This window comes from Rissa tridactyla, chromosome 2, assembly GCF_028500815.1.
Source record: "Rissa tridactyla isolate bRisTri1 chromosome 2, bRisTri1.patW.cur.20221130, whole genome shotgun sequence".
Taxonomy (NCBI): Eukaryota; Metazoa; Chordata; class Aves; order Charadriiformes; family Laridae; genus Rissa; species Rissa tridactyla.
Window position 1 is genome coordinate 129,648,662 of NC_071467.1, and position 13,616 is coordinate 129,662,277.

Genomic DNA, 13,616 nt, shown 5'->3' on the forward strand with positions numbered 1-13,616 from the left:
AAAACCAACAACTAAACCCTGAACAAAGTTTTTACAGTTTTAACTGACCTTTCTTCTGCCACCCCGTTAAAAATATGGAAGAGTTGAGAATAAATAATGTGTGGCCTATTTGATGTATTCTTCCTTCTCTAATGAGAGAGCATTGATCGAAATCCGAGGACCCTTGTTCAGGTGCTGCCTCTCAGTTTTTCATTGTAAATGTTTCTTGCAGGTTAGGTCACTTACCCTTTTTCTCAGCAATGAAAACAGATTTATTGAAATCTGTAAATGTTACTGAAATAGTTCAGAAGTATTAGCACAGCTGGCGTTCTGTTTTATAAAAGCCAAAAATATAGTGAGAAGAAGTCATCCTTTAATACACAGAAACAAGTTGTACGTCTTCGTAAAATGCTTAATGTGATCTCTGGACTTTCGAAGCAGCTCAAATCTCTTTTGCAATACAAACGTTAAAGAAAAGACTGTCATCACCAGAATGCACTCAGAATTTACCAGCAAGGAATTTGTCAGCCTCTGTGTTTCTGATACCTAAAGCACCCGTTCCAGACCAGCTTTAATACGAAGAAACTACAGAAGTGAGGGTGGAAGAAATGAGGCTGTACGATCAGTAAAACTGGTGTTCAGACCAAACTGCTATGGAAGTCTGAGGTGAAACCTTAGTGTTAACCCTCCCACCCTTGTTTTTGTGGACACCCACACTGTCTTGAAAACATGATGTTGATTATCACCAGCATTAACAATGGGTTATCTAGGACAACCACAGGCATGCTTGAAAAACTGGGCATTAGGAGAGGTTTAGACTTAACCCTCTACGACACTTTTGTTAACGTCTGTGCTTCAGAAAGCTGGACAGTCATGCCAACAAAACTCTTGAAGACAAACTTACAAAATGTTTGAAAGACGAGTTTGTATGATGGATCTGTGCAACCTCACTAAGCCGAATGAAAGCGAAGTGTGGTATTTGTGGTTCCATCCATGCTGTAAGACTTGCTATTGTAGCTATGCTGAGTAATGAATGCAGCAATTATGCTCCTAGGTGAAGGTTTGGCTTGATCAAGCTGAAGCTTTGCGAGTTTGTAAGTCAAATCATATCAATGCAAGGCAAATTTTACAGTTAAATTCTACTCATAGTAACATGAGGTGAATGCTTTTCTAGTGTCCGTGCTGACTGCTTGGTCTCACTGGACGACTTTAATATCTACTTGAGCATTGTTTTGAGCTCTTGTGAAGAGGAGCTGTAATGGTGGTAGCTGGCTTTTCATGTAATATCTTTTACTGATCTTGTCTTGCTCTACATGATGGTGACCACGTATTATTATTATAGAGACTATATTGGTGTAGAAATCAAAAATTTTGCGTAGTGTATTAAGGGCAGAACTGTTTGTACATGTGCATCACTTAACATGTCCTAAATGGTGCCTTGTCAGGAAAGAAGTAGGAATAGCTGCTTCAGAAGTTTTTTTTATTTGGTGTAAATCTTAATTAACATTAACAATCGATCTTAATTAACATTTCAGAAGCCCCAGCTAACTTAACTTATATTAAAAACAAAGGGTTCTTATATGTGACTTTAGGGACGTCTTTAACTTTTCTTGAGATAAAGTTGCAGGGCATTAAGTTATCAGCAATTAAAATGTGAAGAGCAAATATTGGTTCAGTTCAATAAGCATGAGTTAAATTTCAAGACAGACCCTTTTTTTTGTCCCTGTTTTCTCACACTAATCCTTTTTATTACCCATTGCTTCCTAGTGAGTGCTGCACTTTCATTATAAACCTATTGTTTTGTTTTCCAATTGAAAGAAAAGACAGAGAAAAGAATTTACTGTTGGCAAAAGCAGTTTTACTGCTTTAGAAATAAGCTATGGAATTGCTTGAACAATAAGTTATTATTAGCTTCAAAACCTAATAGTTAATAATATTGAATTTTTATTTTTGGTATTTTTTTTTTTAATAAATAAGACATAGCAATTATGAAAGCTACTGTTGGCAAGCTGGTTTTCACATAGCTTGTGACTTTGTAAAACTAGTAATTACATTATGCTTAATGTCTTCAGGGTATTTTGGCAAACAAGGAAAATTAGTTGGCTTGAAAAGAGTTGATATCTATTTAATATGGGAGGATAAAGTTATTTTTCTGAGAAGTAATTTTATTGTAGCAGTCAATTTTTTGAACTTTATAAAAGATTATTTCAGTACCAAATTGCAGCTTTCAGAGAAGCAGTACACGGTGTTGTTATGGAAAAAAAAAACCTCAAAAAAGTCTTGAGCAAGTTAGTATGAAAATCTTCTTTTCTCCATTTTGGACTCTGACTTGCTAAGCTCAGAGTGCTTTGTTGTGGATACATAGTTATTTCAGTTATCCTGGGTCAGGGGAAAGGTTCCAAAATGCACTGAATAATATTCTCCTAGGAGTGTGGCTTCAGTCTCTGATAGTCATGTGTCCATGAGGGGAGGATGGGATACTGCAATCTGTCTTCCGTGTCTGTTGCTATAACAGCATTATTTGTCTGTTCCTTTTTTAATAAGTGAAAAATGACATCTAGATGAAGCTTTCATTAGATTATGTTACAACCTTTATGTACGGACTTAAAGAATAACAATTTTATTCCTCATTGGCCACTCTAAAAGCCTGATTGTAGACAAATTTTGACACTAATGGTGCAAGTTGTTCTAATGAGAATTTGTGACCCTTCTTTATACATGGTAGCATTTGTAAGATCCTCATACTGTGAAATGGAAAATATGTGAGAGTGAAATGTTCCAGATCTTGATATTTTCAACCTGAAGACTAGTATTTTATGTCTATCAAGATTTATGGGTTAGGTTTCTTGAGGTGATGCTAGGCAATAGCGCTTCCATGTTCCCCGTATTTCAGGAGTATAGTGATGTTCAGACTTGTTTATAGAGCCCTGATTATTGTCATACTTGTTGTTTTACTTTGTGATGTTTGGAGCCAGACATTGCCCGGTGGATGTTACTCCTTTCTTTCTGCATCAAAGTACTTAGGAGCTTGTCTGTTTTACCATTAACAGTAGTGGTGATTTGTTCATAGAATTAATTTGGCTTGGCAGTCTCTAAATGAGATTTATCACAATGAGAGAAGATCTTAATAAAGGAACTTGTTAAACAAAACTTCTTCATAGTGTCAGAACTAAGCTAAGTGCCATAGTGACCAGGAGACTCTGGAAAAAATAAGACCATGTGCAGCATTGCATCCCTGCTGTAGTTCGTTACATTTTTGTCAAATAAAAAGAAAGCAAGTAGAGTATATTACCTTGTGGGTGTCACTCAGAACTGGTTTTCCAACCTTTGTACCCACTGTGATTCTAGGTCACCCAAGTGTGATGCCTGTTAACTACCTGAAACTGCAGCAGTTATTACGTAGTGGCATAGCATAATGTACAGCTCTTTGTCTGTTTCTAGTGCTTTCATATGCAGAATGGTTTTGGATATAGCTTGTAATAGACTGTGGTGTCCCTGTTCCTCTTAACTTGCAGTGGCCCATCCATGAGTGTAATGGTCTGCAATCAAACCTGTTGACATACAGTGTAGGTTTACCTCTGTCTACACCAAAGTATAGGTCTGAGCTACGATCTGTTGAGAAAATCAGGCCTGTGGTAAACAGGCTAACGTGCTCTGTGGTAAAGAACTATGGCAGTGAATAGGCAACAAGGTGTTCATTGAGATCTATTTGCAGTCATTCCCAGTGTCTTCTAAGGTTTTCAGGATTGCCTTTTGTTTGAGGAGCAAATAATCTGTGAAACAAGAGTAGGTGGTTTTGTACGTTAGCCTGATTTACCAGAGGTACTATGAAGGAGGAGTATTCTGTTCCTCCAGTAGATAAAAGGTAGAATCACAGAATATTTTGGGTTGGAAGGGATCTTTAAAGGTCACCTAGTCCAAACCCCCTTCAATAAGCAGGGACGTCTTCAACTAGATCAGGTTGCTCAGAGCCCCGTCCAACCTGACCTTGAATGTTTCCAGGGATGGGGCATCTACTGCCTCTCTGGGAAACCCATTCCAGTGTCTCACCGCCCTCATTGTAAAAAAAAAAAAATAAAATCTTCCTTATATCTAGTCTAAATCTACCCTCTTTTAGTATAAAACCATTACCCCTTGTCCTATCATGACAGGCCCTTCTAAAAGGTTTGTCCCCAACATTCTTATAAGCCCCCTTTAAGTACTGAAAGACTGCAATAAAGTCTTCCCGGAGCCTTCTCTTCTCCAGACTCAACAACCCCAACTTTCTCAGCCTGTCCTCACGGGAGATGTGTTCCATCCCTCTGATCATCTCTGTGGCCCTCCTCTGCAGCTGCTCCAACAGGTCCATGTCTTTCCTGTGCTCAGGGTTCCAGAGCTGGATGCAGTACTCCAGGTGGGGTCTCATGAGAGTGGAGTAGAGGGGTAGAATCACCTCCCTCCACCTGTTGGCCGTGGTTCTTTTGATGCAGCCCAGGATATGGTTGGCTTTCTGGGCTGTGGGCGCACACTGCTGGCTCATTTCCAGCTTGTCTTCCTCAGGGCTTTTCTGAATCCCTTCATCCCCCAGCCTATATTGATACTGGGGATTGCCCCAACTCCGGTGTAGAACCCTGCACTTGGCCTTGTTGAACCTCATGATGTTCACATGGGCCCACTTCTCAAGCTTGTCCAGGTCCCTCTGGATGGCATCCCATCCCTCGGGCGTGTCAACCACACCACTCAGCTTGGTGTCCTCTGCAAACTTGCTGAGGGTGCACTCGATCTCACTGTCTATGTCATTGATGGAAGATGTTTGTTTGGTACTGAGTCAGGATGGTATCTTGTGAGAGGGCAAAGAGGTGGCAAATGTGTGAAAAGGAGAATGAGGACAACCTGAAGTTAAACTATGAAAAAAGGAAAATGAAGTAGGCAAGTAAAAATGTCCTGCTTGGATAGTTAGCTGCTGACAGACTGCTTTAGTTACATGATGGAGGAAGATGAAGTTCAGTAGTGTTCTGCACAAACACAGGCTGTGGGTGTATCTGAGAAACTGCCATCCTTGCCATATTTAAAATGAACCAAATGAGGTTCTAGGAAAAACTGCTACCTAGCAAACTGAGTGGATTTAAGCCGTAGTATACTGCTAGCTAACTTCCTTCTCTAGAAACCTAATTTCACATCCCAGTGCCAACCCTTATGACAATCATGTTTTCAGTACAAGGTTGTACCATTCAGCTTGCAGCGTTCAACTGTTACATACTCCCCTGTATGGAATAGAGGTGTGGTGAGGTGAACTCTAGTTACAGAGTATCTTACTCGTACTTCCATACTTAAAAAGCCTTACCAAAATGGCAATTTGGTTTTAGTTCAGTAACTGTTGGTATATTTCAAGGAAAAAAAAAAAATCAAAAACCTTACAAATACAAATGAGCCTGCTTTATTCCAAGGAGGACTTCAGGAGTCTGCAGAATAGAAGACAGATAAAAATACTACAGATTTTTAATTCTTTTCCCTGCCTACTCAGTCTGTAGGTATGTAAAAGTCTGCCTTGCATACCTTCCAATTCATTCAGTAAAGCAGTGCTGAAGCATTCTTTCCCGTCTTTTTAAGCCTACCTGGCAATGTGTTTGGTATGTAAGTTGAAGAACTTCATGCAGTAAAAATTAGTACTGTGTATCGCTTTAACCTTTCTGTCTAGGCTGTTGGATGTCTAATGTCTTTCTACTGCCTTATTTATTTCAAATCAATCCACTTAGTTTGTGTTTAGAATAAAGAAAGTATTTATTTTGAATAATAAGATACGCTGTAAGCCTGCAAGTTATTCAAGATTTTGGCTGGTCTGGCAAGGCATCAGGAGACAAATTTAGAACGTTAAATAGTGACTTATCAGAAGGTAGATGTGAATTCTTAAGGTTCTGGAAAGCGGTTACATTGACATCACCAACATGGCAAAATAAATGTACATACTCAGAATAGTTCCTAGAAAAATACTAAATGGTTTCATTAGTGATGAAGCTTGGGCAACGCTTTACGTGTTGCATTTTAGTTTAATCACAAATGATAAGAAGTGATAATAGTGGCAATTGAAGTCAGGCTTTGTCATCATATGTGTCTGCAAGACACTCGTCTAGAACCAATAACATACTGAGACTTAGTGGCACAACATGCAGGTAGGTGTTCTCTGCCGGATGTCTTTTATCAGCTGAAGTCATTCCTTCCAGCTTATAGTAGCTTGTTCCTTCACACTGGTCAAAACTCCCCATGTAAAAAGGGGTTTGTTTGTTTCCTAAAACATGTTCGACTCAACTGGCTGATTATTCTAGTATATAATTTTACCTAAATTAAAAGGTGGTGTGAGTTCCCTTGACAATTCATCACCCCACATTGTGTTGGTAGAGGATGCCTTTAACACGTCTTCTCTTGAAATTTTTTTGCAAGGTTGAGTGTCATTGTGACTTGTTCATAGTCTACAGGCAAACTCTTAAGTGTTTTCTTCACAATTACCACTTTATAGCCTTTATTCAAAAGGCATTCTTTCTTTGGTTTAATACTGGAAGCCTGCTATTCTGTGAGAAGTGTGTGCTGAAATGGTACTGCTTTAAATAACAAAAAGTCACATTTGAACAGTTTGAAAGATGTTCAAGTTAATAATCAAAACCAACTTTGCACGCACACACCCCCTCAAAATTATCTTTCAAATAAATTAGCACCTTTTGAGGGGGAAACTTTTGATTGTATTCTAAGGAGTCCAAATGTGTGCAGATATTTTTACTTGTTTAGGGTATCATGGAGGGAGAAGAGGAACATATTTTTTCATTTTGGGGTTGGAATTTCTGATGCATGATAAGATCTATGAAGAAAACTCAGACATCTGTGTTGAATGCTATTTCAACAAGCAACAAACATCCCACCTTTTTCTTTTGTAAGCATCTGTGCCAGAAGTTGCCCCAAATGGTGGAAAAAATGTAACATATGGCCATGTACACAAGACCAGCTACAGTAGTGTTACAGTCCTGAAACAGTTTACATTTTTTATTAATATAATGTCATTGCAAACACTTAAAATCTTAAAATGTTTGTGCTATCCTGTAAGCATTTTAAAGAATATTCACATTAGCCTACACAAACAAATAAACTGCAATCAATTAACTTTAGGCAAGAGCAGCAATGCAGACAAACCACAGAGGAAATAAAGTGCAGTTAGTGCTTCAGTATCTCTCTGATCTGAGTAGTTAAATTGATGGACAGTTTTTGATATAATTATGCTATATCATTGTTCTGTTTCTAGTTACACCATTATCCTCCCTCAGAAATACCTCAAACATGTTTTCTCTTTCCTTTCTTAAAGTTTTAAACTGCATGGGAACAGAGAGAGTAAATTATTTAAAATTATTCTGTGTCTCTGCGCTTGTCTGAGTCAGCAGAATACATCTGGGTCATGTGTTGCCAAACAGCTCTGGTGCAGAATATCTTTTTTCTTTCTATGGGGACTAAGTAGACTCATTAAGGTGCAGTCATCTTGCCTTTATTCCTTTTCTTTATGCCTCACAAAGGTGAAAAATGTCTGAAAATAACTATAATTCTTTTTATTAAATCCAGATAAGCTTCCTCTGAGCTGACCTGTTCTTCTGTTGTCATTGCTGACAAATAGACTGACAGATAGAGGGAATGCATTGTCTCTTAGCTACAAGTAGTGGTAGACTGAATGAGTCTCTAATGCATGCAACTGAATTGAGCAAACACTGCTTCTGTTCGTTTACTCCTTTCCTGTCTAGGATGGCTGCAGCTCCCCCAAGTTACTGTTTTGTAGCCTTTCCCCCATGTTCTAAAGACGGACTGGTGGTGTTTGGAAAGAACTCTGCACGGCCTAGGGATGAAGTCCAGGAGGTGGTCTACTTTGCTGCCGCAGATCATGATCCAGGAAGCAAAGTTGAGGTAAGGATGAGTTGTTACATTAAAACTGTGAGAAATTACTATTATTGGAAGAAATGAATTCTGGTTTGTTTTATTGACATATTTTGGAGTCCTTGTTCCCTTCACTCAAACCTCTCTCAAGACAAGATTTTTGAAAGTCCTGAGGGTGAAACTCAGAATGTGACTTTTTTGTTTAATTGAGGAATAATACATGATCTGTACTTTCTTCAGCAGACAGGCTGAACACATCTCAGATTCCTGCCCTGTGTAGCTTATTGCTTGCCTTTTCCTTTTGAGGGAAAAATATCCTGGCTAACTGGAACTAGAAGGAAATTTTCAAAGTTTGTCACTTGCCATATGAATTGTTTTCATTTGTGGTTGTTGTTTGACAGTTGTAATGGGGCCTGACTACCCTAGGCATGTTGCAAAACAGGTAGCCATAAATCTCTGCCTTAAAGAACTTGTGCTTTAATAAGGGAGTGTGAGAGGAAGAATATGAGAGCATAAACTTTGTAAGCCAAACATAACTTTTGTACATACAGTTGGCTTTGATGACATGTTCTGCAGCTGAGGCACCTGCATCATGGTCAGTTTTCAGTGCTGTGGCTTCTCTCTGAATCCAGTCTGGGTTTGGGGTCCTGAAGCTGGACGCCGCTGCCATGAATGCAGGTTGAAAGGGACCCTGCTGAAAGTAATTTTAAGTATAATCTGTTACTGCAGCTTCACTTTAATGACAGGAAAAATGAAAGGATAAGCAGATATGGAAGAGTGAAGCAAAGGAACAAATGAAACAAGACCAGGAAGAGGGGAAAGTGTGCAGTAGAGGTGGAAAGAAGAGACTGAGACAGCAGAAGGAAAGACAAGGATTGGTGGGGGTAGCCATTTTTAGCAGAGGACACAGAGCCTGATCTGCACTGTAAGGATGCCACAGGTTCTTGGTCTGGCTGGCGACTGGGAAAGCAGAAGCTGTGAGATTCCCTGCATTCAGCTTCCTCCTGTCCCTATGGCTGTGCAGAAGGCTGAGGACACTATGCGGTCTGCACCAGGCTGGTGTCTCATCCCTGCAGATCCTTTAGGTAATTGTTGCTTCCCCAGGAGAGATCCTAAGGCCAGTGCCAGTTTTAATTCTGTCTTTCAAGGGGGACGACTTCCAAATTTCAGACGATTTGGTGCTGTTCTTTCTAACGGTTAATGTTCTCTTGATTCCTGTTGCTACCAGCATCTAGTAAAACTCATGCATTATTAAGTGTTTTAATCTTGGATGTAAAGAAATCCTCTCCCCCTGTCCAAAAGCACTAACTGCTGTTAATTGCAGTGTTGTATTGGTAGCACTCTTGTAGACCTGTGCTAACATGCAGAACACAAGTGTGACCATAAGACAAGAAGAAAACTTCAGAGACGTTTTTTTAAAGCTTCTTTTCATAGAACTGGAAATGAAAAAAAAGTTCTGCTATTGTGAAAGAACCTCCAAAAGCTGCTCTGGAGTGTTTGTGTCCTTAAAGGAGAATACCTTATAAGAATGTAATATTAGAGTGCTTGATTCTTTTGTTCTCTTTGCCCCATATCTTAATCTTTGATGATATTGTCATAATTTTCTAAAAAAAGGTATAATTAAGCCATATATAATCTATTATGATCCCTTTTCCGCCCCATGATTAAACAGTTTAATGCCTTTTATAGAATTCAGTCATAAACAGGACTTTCTTGTCAGCCCTTTTGGAAGTGGGGAGCACAGTCCCTTTGCCTAGCACACTGCAGTTTGTAGATTGGTTCTGCAAACCAGTATCTGCAAGCCTTCCCTTTAAATGTTGAGGACTTGTTTTGGGTTTTTTGGTTGGTTTGTTTTTGTTGTGTTTGTTTTTTTTTTTTTTTTTTTCAAATGAGGGTAAAGTTTGTTGCGGTGTGGTGGAGATGTGCTTTTAGACAAGGGACTGGAGTGGGATAATAACTATTTTTTGAAGTAGGGGCTTAAGCCCTAATTAGATGGGTACTTTGGCCTCTGCTAGTCTATGCTACTGCATCGTTCTTCATTAGCTAGTCTGAGCTTTTGCAAGCACAGTGGTGTACAGAAACATCCAGGCTCTAAATGTTTACTGAAATTCTTCCTGTTTCCTCCCAGCAGAGAATAAAAACATCTTCAGTTGCTCTGGGAGTAGTGCAAGCAATCACTTACCACTGCATCTTTGGCACACTAAGTATTGTTAATGTCCTTTTTTAAATTTTTTTTTTCTCATAGGTATTTTGAGTAGAGTAAGCTGGTTAAAACAAGATACTGATTTTAATTCTTTTATTGGGTCTAACCGCTGTCTGGTAGCTTTGCACAGTCCTTAAAATGTTCTCCTTTAGACAGACCTAAGCATAGATTTGGTTGTTAGTTTTTTCTTTAATGTTCAAGGTTTTTTTCCAGCCTCAGAGTGAGTAAGTGTATTCAATCAAACAAGTCTAGCAAATATCAATGTTGTAGAGTAATTCTCTTTAGAAATAACCCTGTCTTTTTTAAAATTTTCTGGTCAGTTCAAAAGTCTTTAAAGAAGTATCCTTAGTAATCCCCTTTGCTGTAGGAATAGTGAAAGATTGACTGATATCAATAAAAGCTCCGATCCAAGTTTTAAGATGCTAGATTTGCTTCTAGATTTTGCTGTTTTAAGAACTTAAGGGAACTAGTGAATAAGAAAATTGCAATTTCAAACATGCGAACTCTTTGTGATAGCAGAACAGAAGTAAGGTCTTCAGTTTCTGCTAATTAGCTGTAATGTATGTATTTCTCCTATTGTAGGGATGTGTCTAAGACTACTCATGACAAAAACATACTTATGGAGCTTGTGCAAAGCCTTTTAATTCCTTGAGTTCTGTTAGTGGTACTTCTAAAAGTTAAGAAAAGCTTTAGGGAAGGGCTTGAATTCAGCTGCTTCACGTAAGTAACAGGCGTGCAGCACTATATCCACCTTTTAAGCAATCTTACTGAGTTGTCAGAAGTAATTAGCCAATAGGGGGAGTGGAGAGGAATGTTAAAGCTTCTAGTTGTAGTCTTTGACATATTCAGAATTATTATGTTTTTCTTTAAAACCCATGAAAACTGCCAACGGTTCAGTTATTGTTGGGTGGGACTTTTTTGCTACGGCTTTCCTTCCCTTGCATTTTATAAAACTAACTGAACAGGTCTGAGAAAATTAAATATATGATATTTTGCAAATGGAAAAATGTTTTTGACCAATTTCCTGCTACTGTTTTTCTAAGTCAGTAGTCCTTTGTGCCTCTGACTAAGTTTTCCATCTCATCCATCCTAGCATTGTTTTTGGGTTTGGTTTTGTTTTGTTTTGTTTTTTTCTCCAAATGAACAGCTTTTCTCTCCATCCCATTTGTACATTTGCATTGGTCTCTTATGTTAGATACATGATCCTTTACCTTCACTGGGCAATGATGGTGGACTTGGTTTTCGTTATATACTATTCTTTGCAGGTAATGTAATACAAATTTTGATTTCTTTGTGAATGTCACCAACATTCTGAACTTGTGTTAAGAGGTGGCTTTCTACACACTAACAACTTGGGTTGTTTTATAAGACTTTCAGGAGGTCTGTATCCTATTTATGTTCTGTGCTGCTCATGTTTGCAAATGTGGTAACACGCAGTGTAACCAAAAATGGCACAGTAGTTCAGCTAGATTATTGCCATAAAGGAATGAGGCAGGCTGTGCTATATAGCTATCAGCTAGTTTGTGGCAGGGCCTTGAGCAAGGGAATTCAGTGAATACTGCAAGTCATTCTAAGCTTGATCTTTGTGGCTCAGTCTACCAGACAAGTAACTCTGCAGCTAACTCATCAACATAATTCCCTCCCTCCATGTCAGCCAGTTCCCAAGACCCTGAACAATGGGGCTTTTCATAAAGCTCTGCTCTGTGTGTGCGTGACAACTTTCTCAAAAGCTTGTTCTTGTCTTGCGTTGTAATTTTGCAGTGGCAGATGCTGATCAGCACTCTTCCTTGTTGTAGTAGTCAGTCCAGTAAACTTATGTGTGCAGGTGAAATATTACTCCCTTAAGCATAAATAGGGTCCTTTTTTGAATTCTCTACTAAAAGTAAGCGCGTTCTTTTTTCCCCAGATGTGGATTTTAAGAATTTTTCGTGTGTTAGTGAAAATCTGTGTTGTATGCGTTTTAAGATGCAAGCCCCTCTCTTTTATTTTTAAGGTAGATTTTACTGACTAGATTGCTCTTGTTCTCTAGTAACCTGCTGCTTGTTGTGAGTTTCTTTCTCCTGAAGAAGTCTTCAGTGGGTGACTTTTTCTTAATTGAATTTTCCAGTTGGATTTTTTTTTCTTTTTGATCAACCTTCCTTTCTGCTAATTTGACCTTTTATCCATGACTTGAAAATGGTCATGGTTGCTTGCTTCAGTTTAGAGCTCTAGAAGATCTTTTATCTTAATAGCATGCAACTTCCTGTGCAGGAGTGGAAGGGGGAAAACAGAAAGGGTGATCTACACAAAGTCCATCAAATTGTGGAATACCCAAAATTTTTCTAATACGTTGGTATTAAACACTCTTCTGGGCTTAAAGCCAGCTGTCTGTGGAGTAGGAGGAATTTTGTGTTCTCTCAAACTTTATGGCACAGTTATGCCTTAGTTGTGTTTTTGTCTTCTCTCTTTAAACTATACATTTTTTTAAAAGGATACCATCCTATCTCCCTTTGCTCTGAGTTTTCAGAGGAGCAGTAAGATTTTCTTGCTGTGCGTTCGTCTGAGCACTACAGACATAACTCACCTGAAGCTAACTGAGGGGTTTCTGTCTGGTGTTGCAAGATAGGTATGAAGCTTAGAAAGTATATTTGACTGTATTAAACTTGGCTTTGTATTACCTGGAGGTGTCTTAATTCTGGTATTTGTAACATGATTACCAGGCACTGTGCCAGTGCCGCAGTTTAGTTCTGGTATATTTTGATTCTCTGTTATGCCAGCTGTTTGGCTTATCTGCATTGTATCCGGGGGTAAGATGTTCAGAATCTGGTAACAGAAGCCAAGCAGCAGTCCAATCTACTGAGAATTTGCTCTTTGGGAAGCCTCCAGATCAGATTGACAGTGCCACACTTATGGTCATGTTACTGCAACTGTGAGCTTGAACCTGGGCATTCCCACTATGATACCTCCATAGGTAAGCGCTAGTAGGAAACTTTGATGAAACACAGCGGTGTTTGTGCCCATGATGAAACTTTTCGTTTACTCTATGTAGATAAAAAAGGTTGTAGTCTAAAGGCTTACAATTCAGTGATAGTTCAGGAAGCTGCTGCTTCTTGCCTCTCAGCTGAGACCTGGTAACTGGCTGTGTAAGCAGCCTATCTCATGACACATGCAGTCAGATGGCTTACCTCAAGCCACCTTGTTTAAGCTTACCTTTAGACTTTGCACAGAGATAGAGGAGAGGCACCATGCAGGCAGAGAGCAACTAATTAAAGAGAGAAGCTGGTTGCTGCCTTCAGCGGAGCCTATTGCTTGGCTAATGTGAGCTTTTTCTCTCTTCTGCTCCATTGCAGGCCAGTGGCCTTTAAACTAATGTGTTTGCCTTTGCTTTGTAACATGATGCATGAACCAGCAGCAGCGCAGAGGTAGAAGCCATAATCTCTTGTATGTTTCTGCCCTCAAAGCCTCTGTTTTTACTGTAGGAGCACTGCTTCTTTGCTCCCTTCTGTTACCAAAGCAAAATTCGTTAGTTTGAATTATTTTTTTTTCTTAATCTCTTTAATTTTTTTTTTTT

At 39.0% G+C, this 13,616-nt stretch overlaps 1 protein-coding gene across 2 annotated transcripts in view; it reads left to right on the forward strand.

The window, feature by feature from the left end:
* SCRN1 (secernin 1) overlaps positions 1–13,616 on the forward strand; it is a 41,633-nt gene that overhangs the window by 3,593 nt on the left and 24,424 nt on the right. For both annotated transcript variants that reach the window (XM_054192727.1, XM_054192726.1), the window contains exon 2: positions 7,734–7,893. In XM_054192727.1, the coding sequence (XP_054048702.1) occupies positions 7,735–7,893 (159 nt within the window). In that variant the 5' untranslated portion in view covers position 7,734. The remainder of the gene's footprint in view (positions 1–7,733; positions 7,894–13,616) is intronic.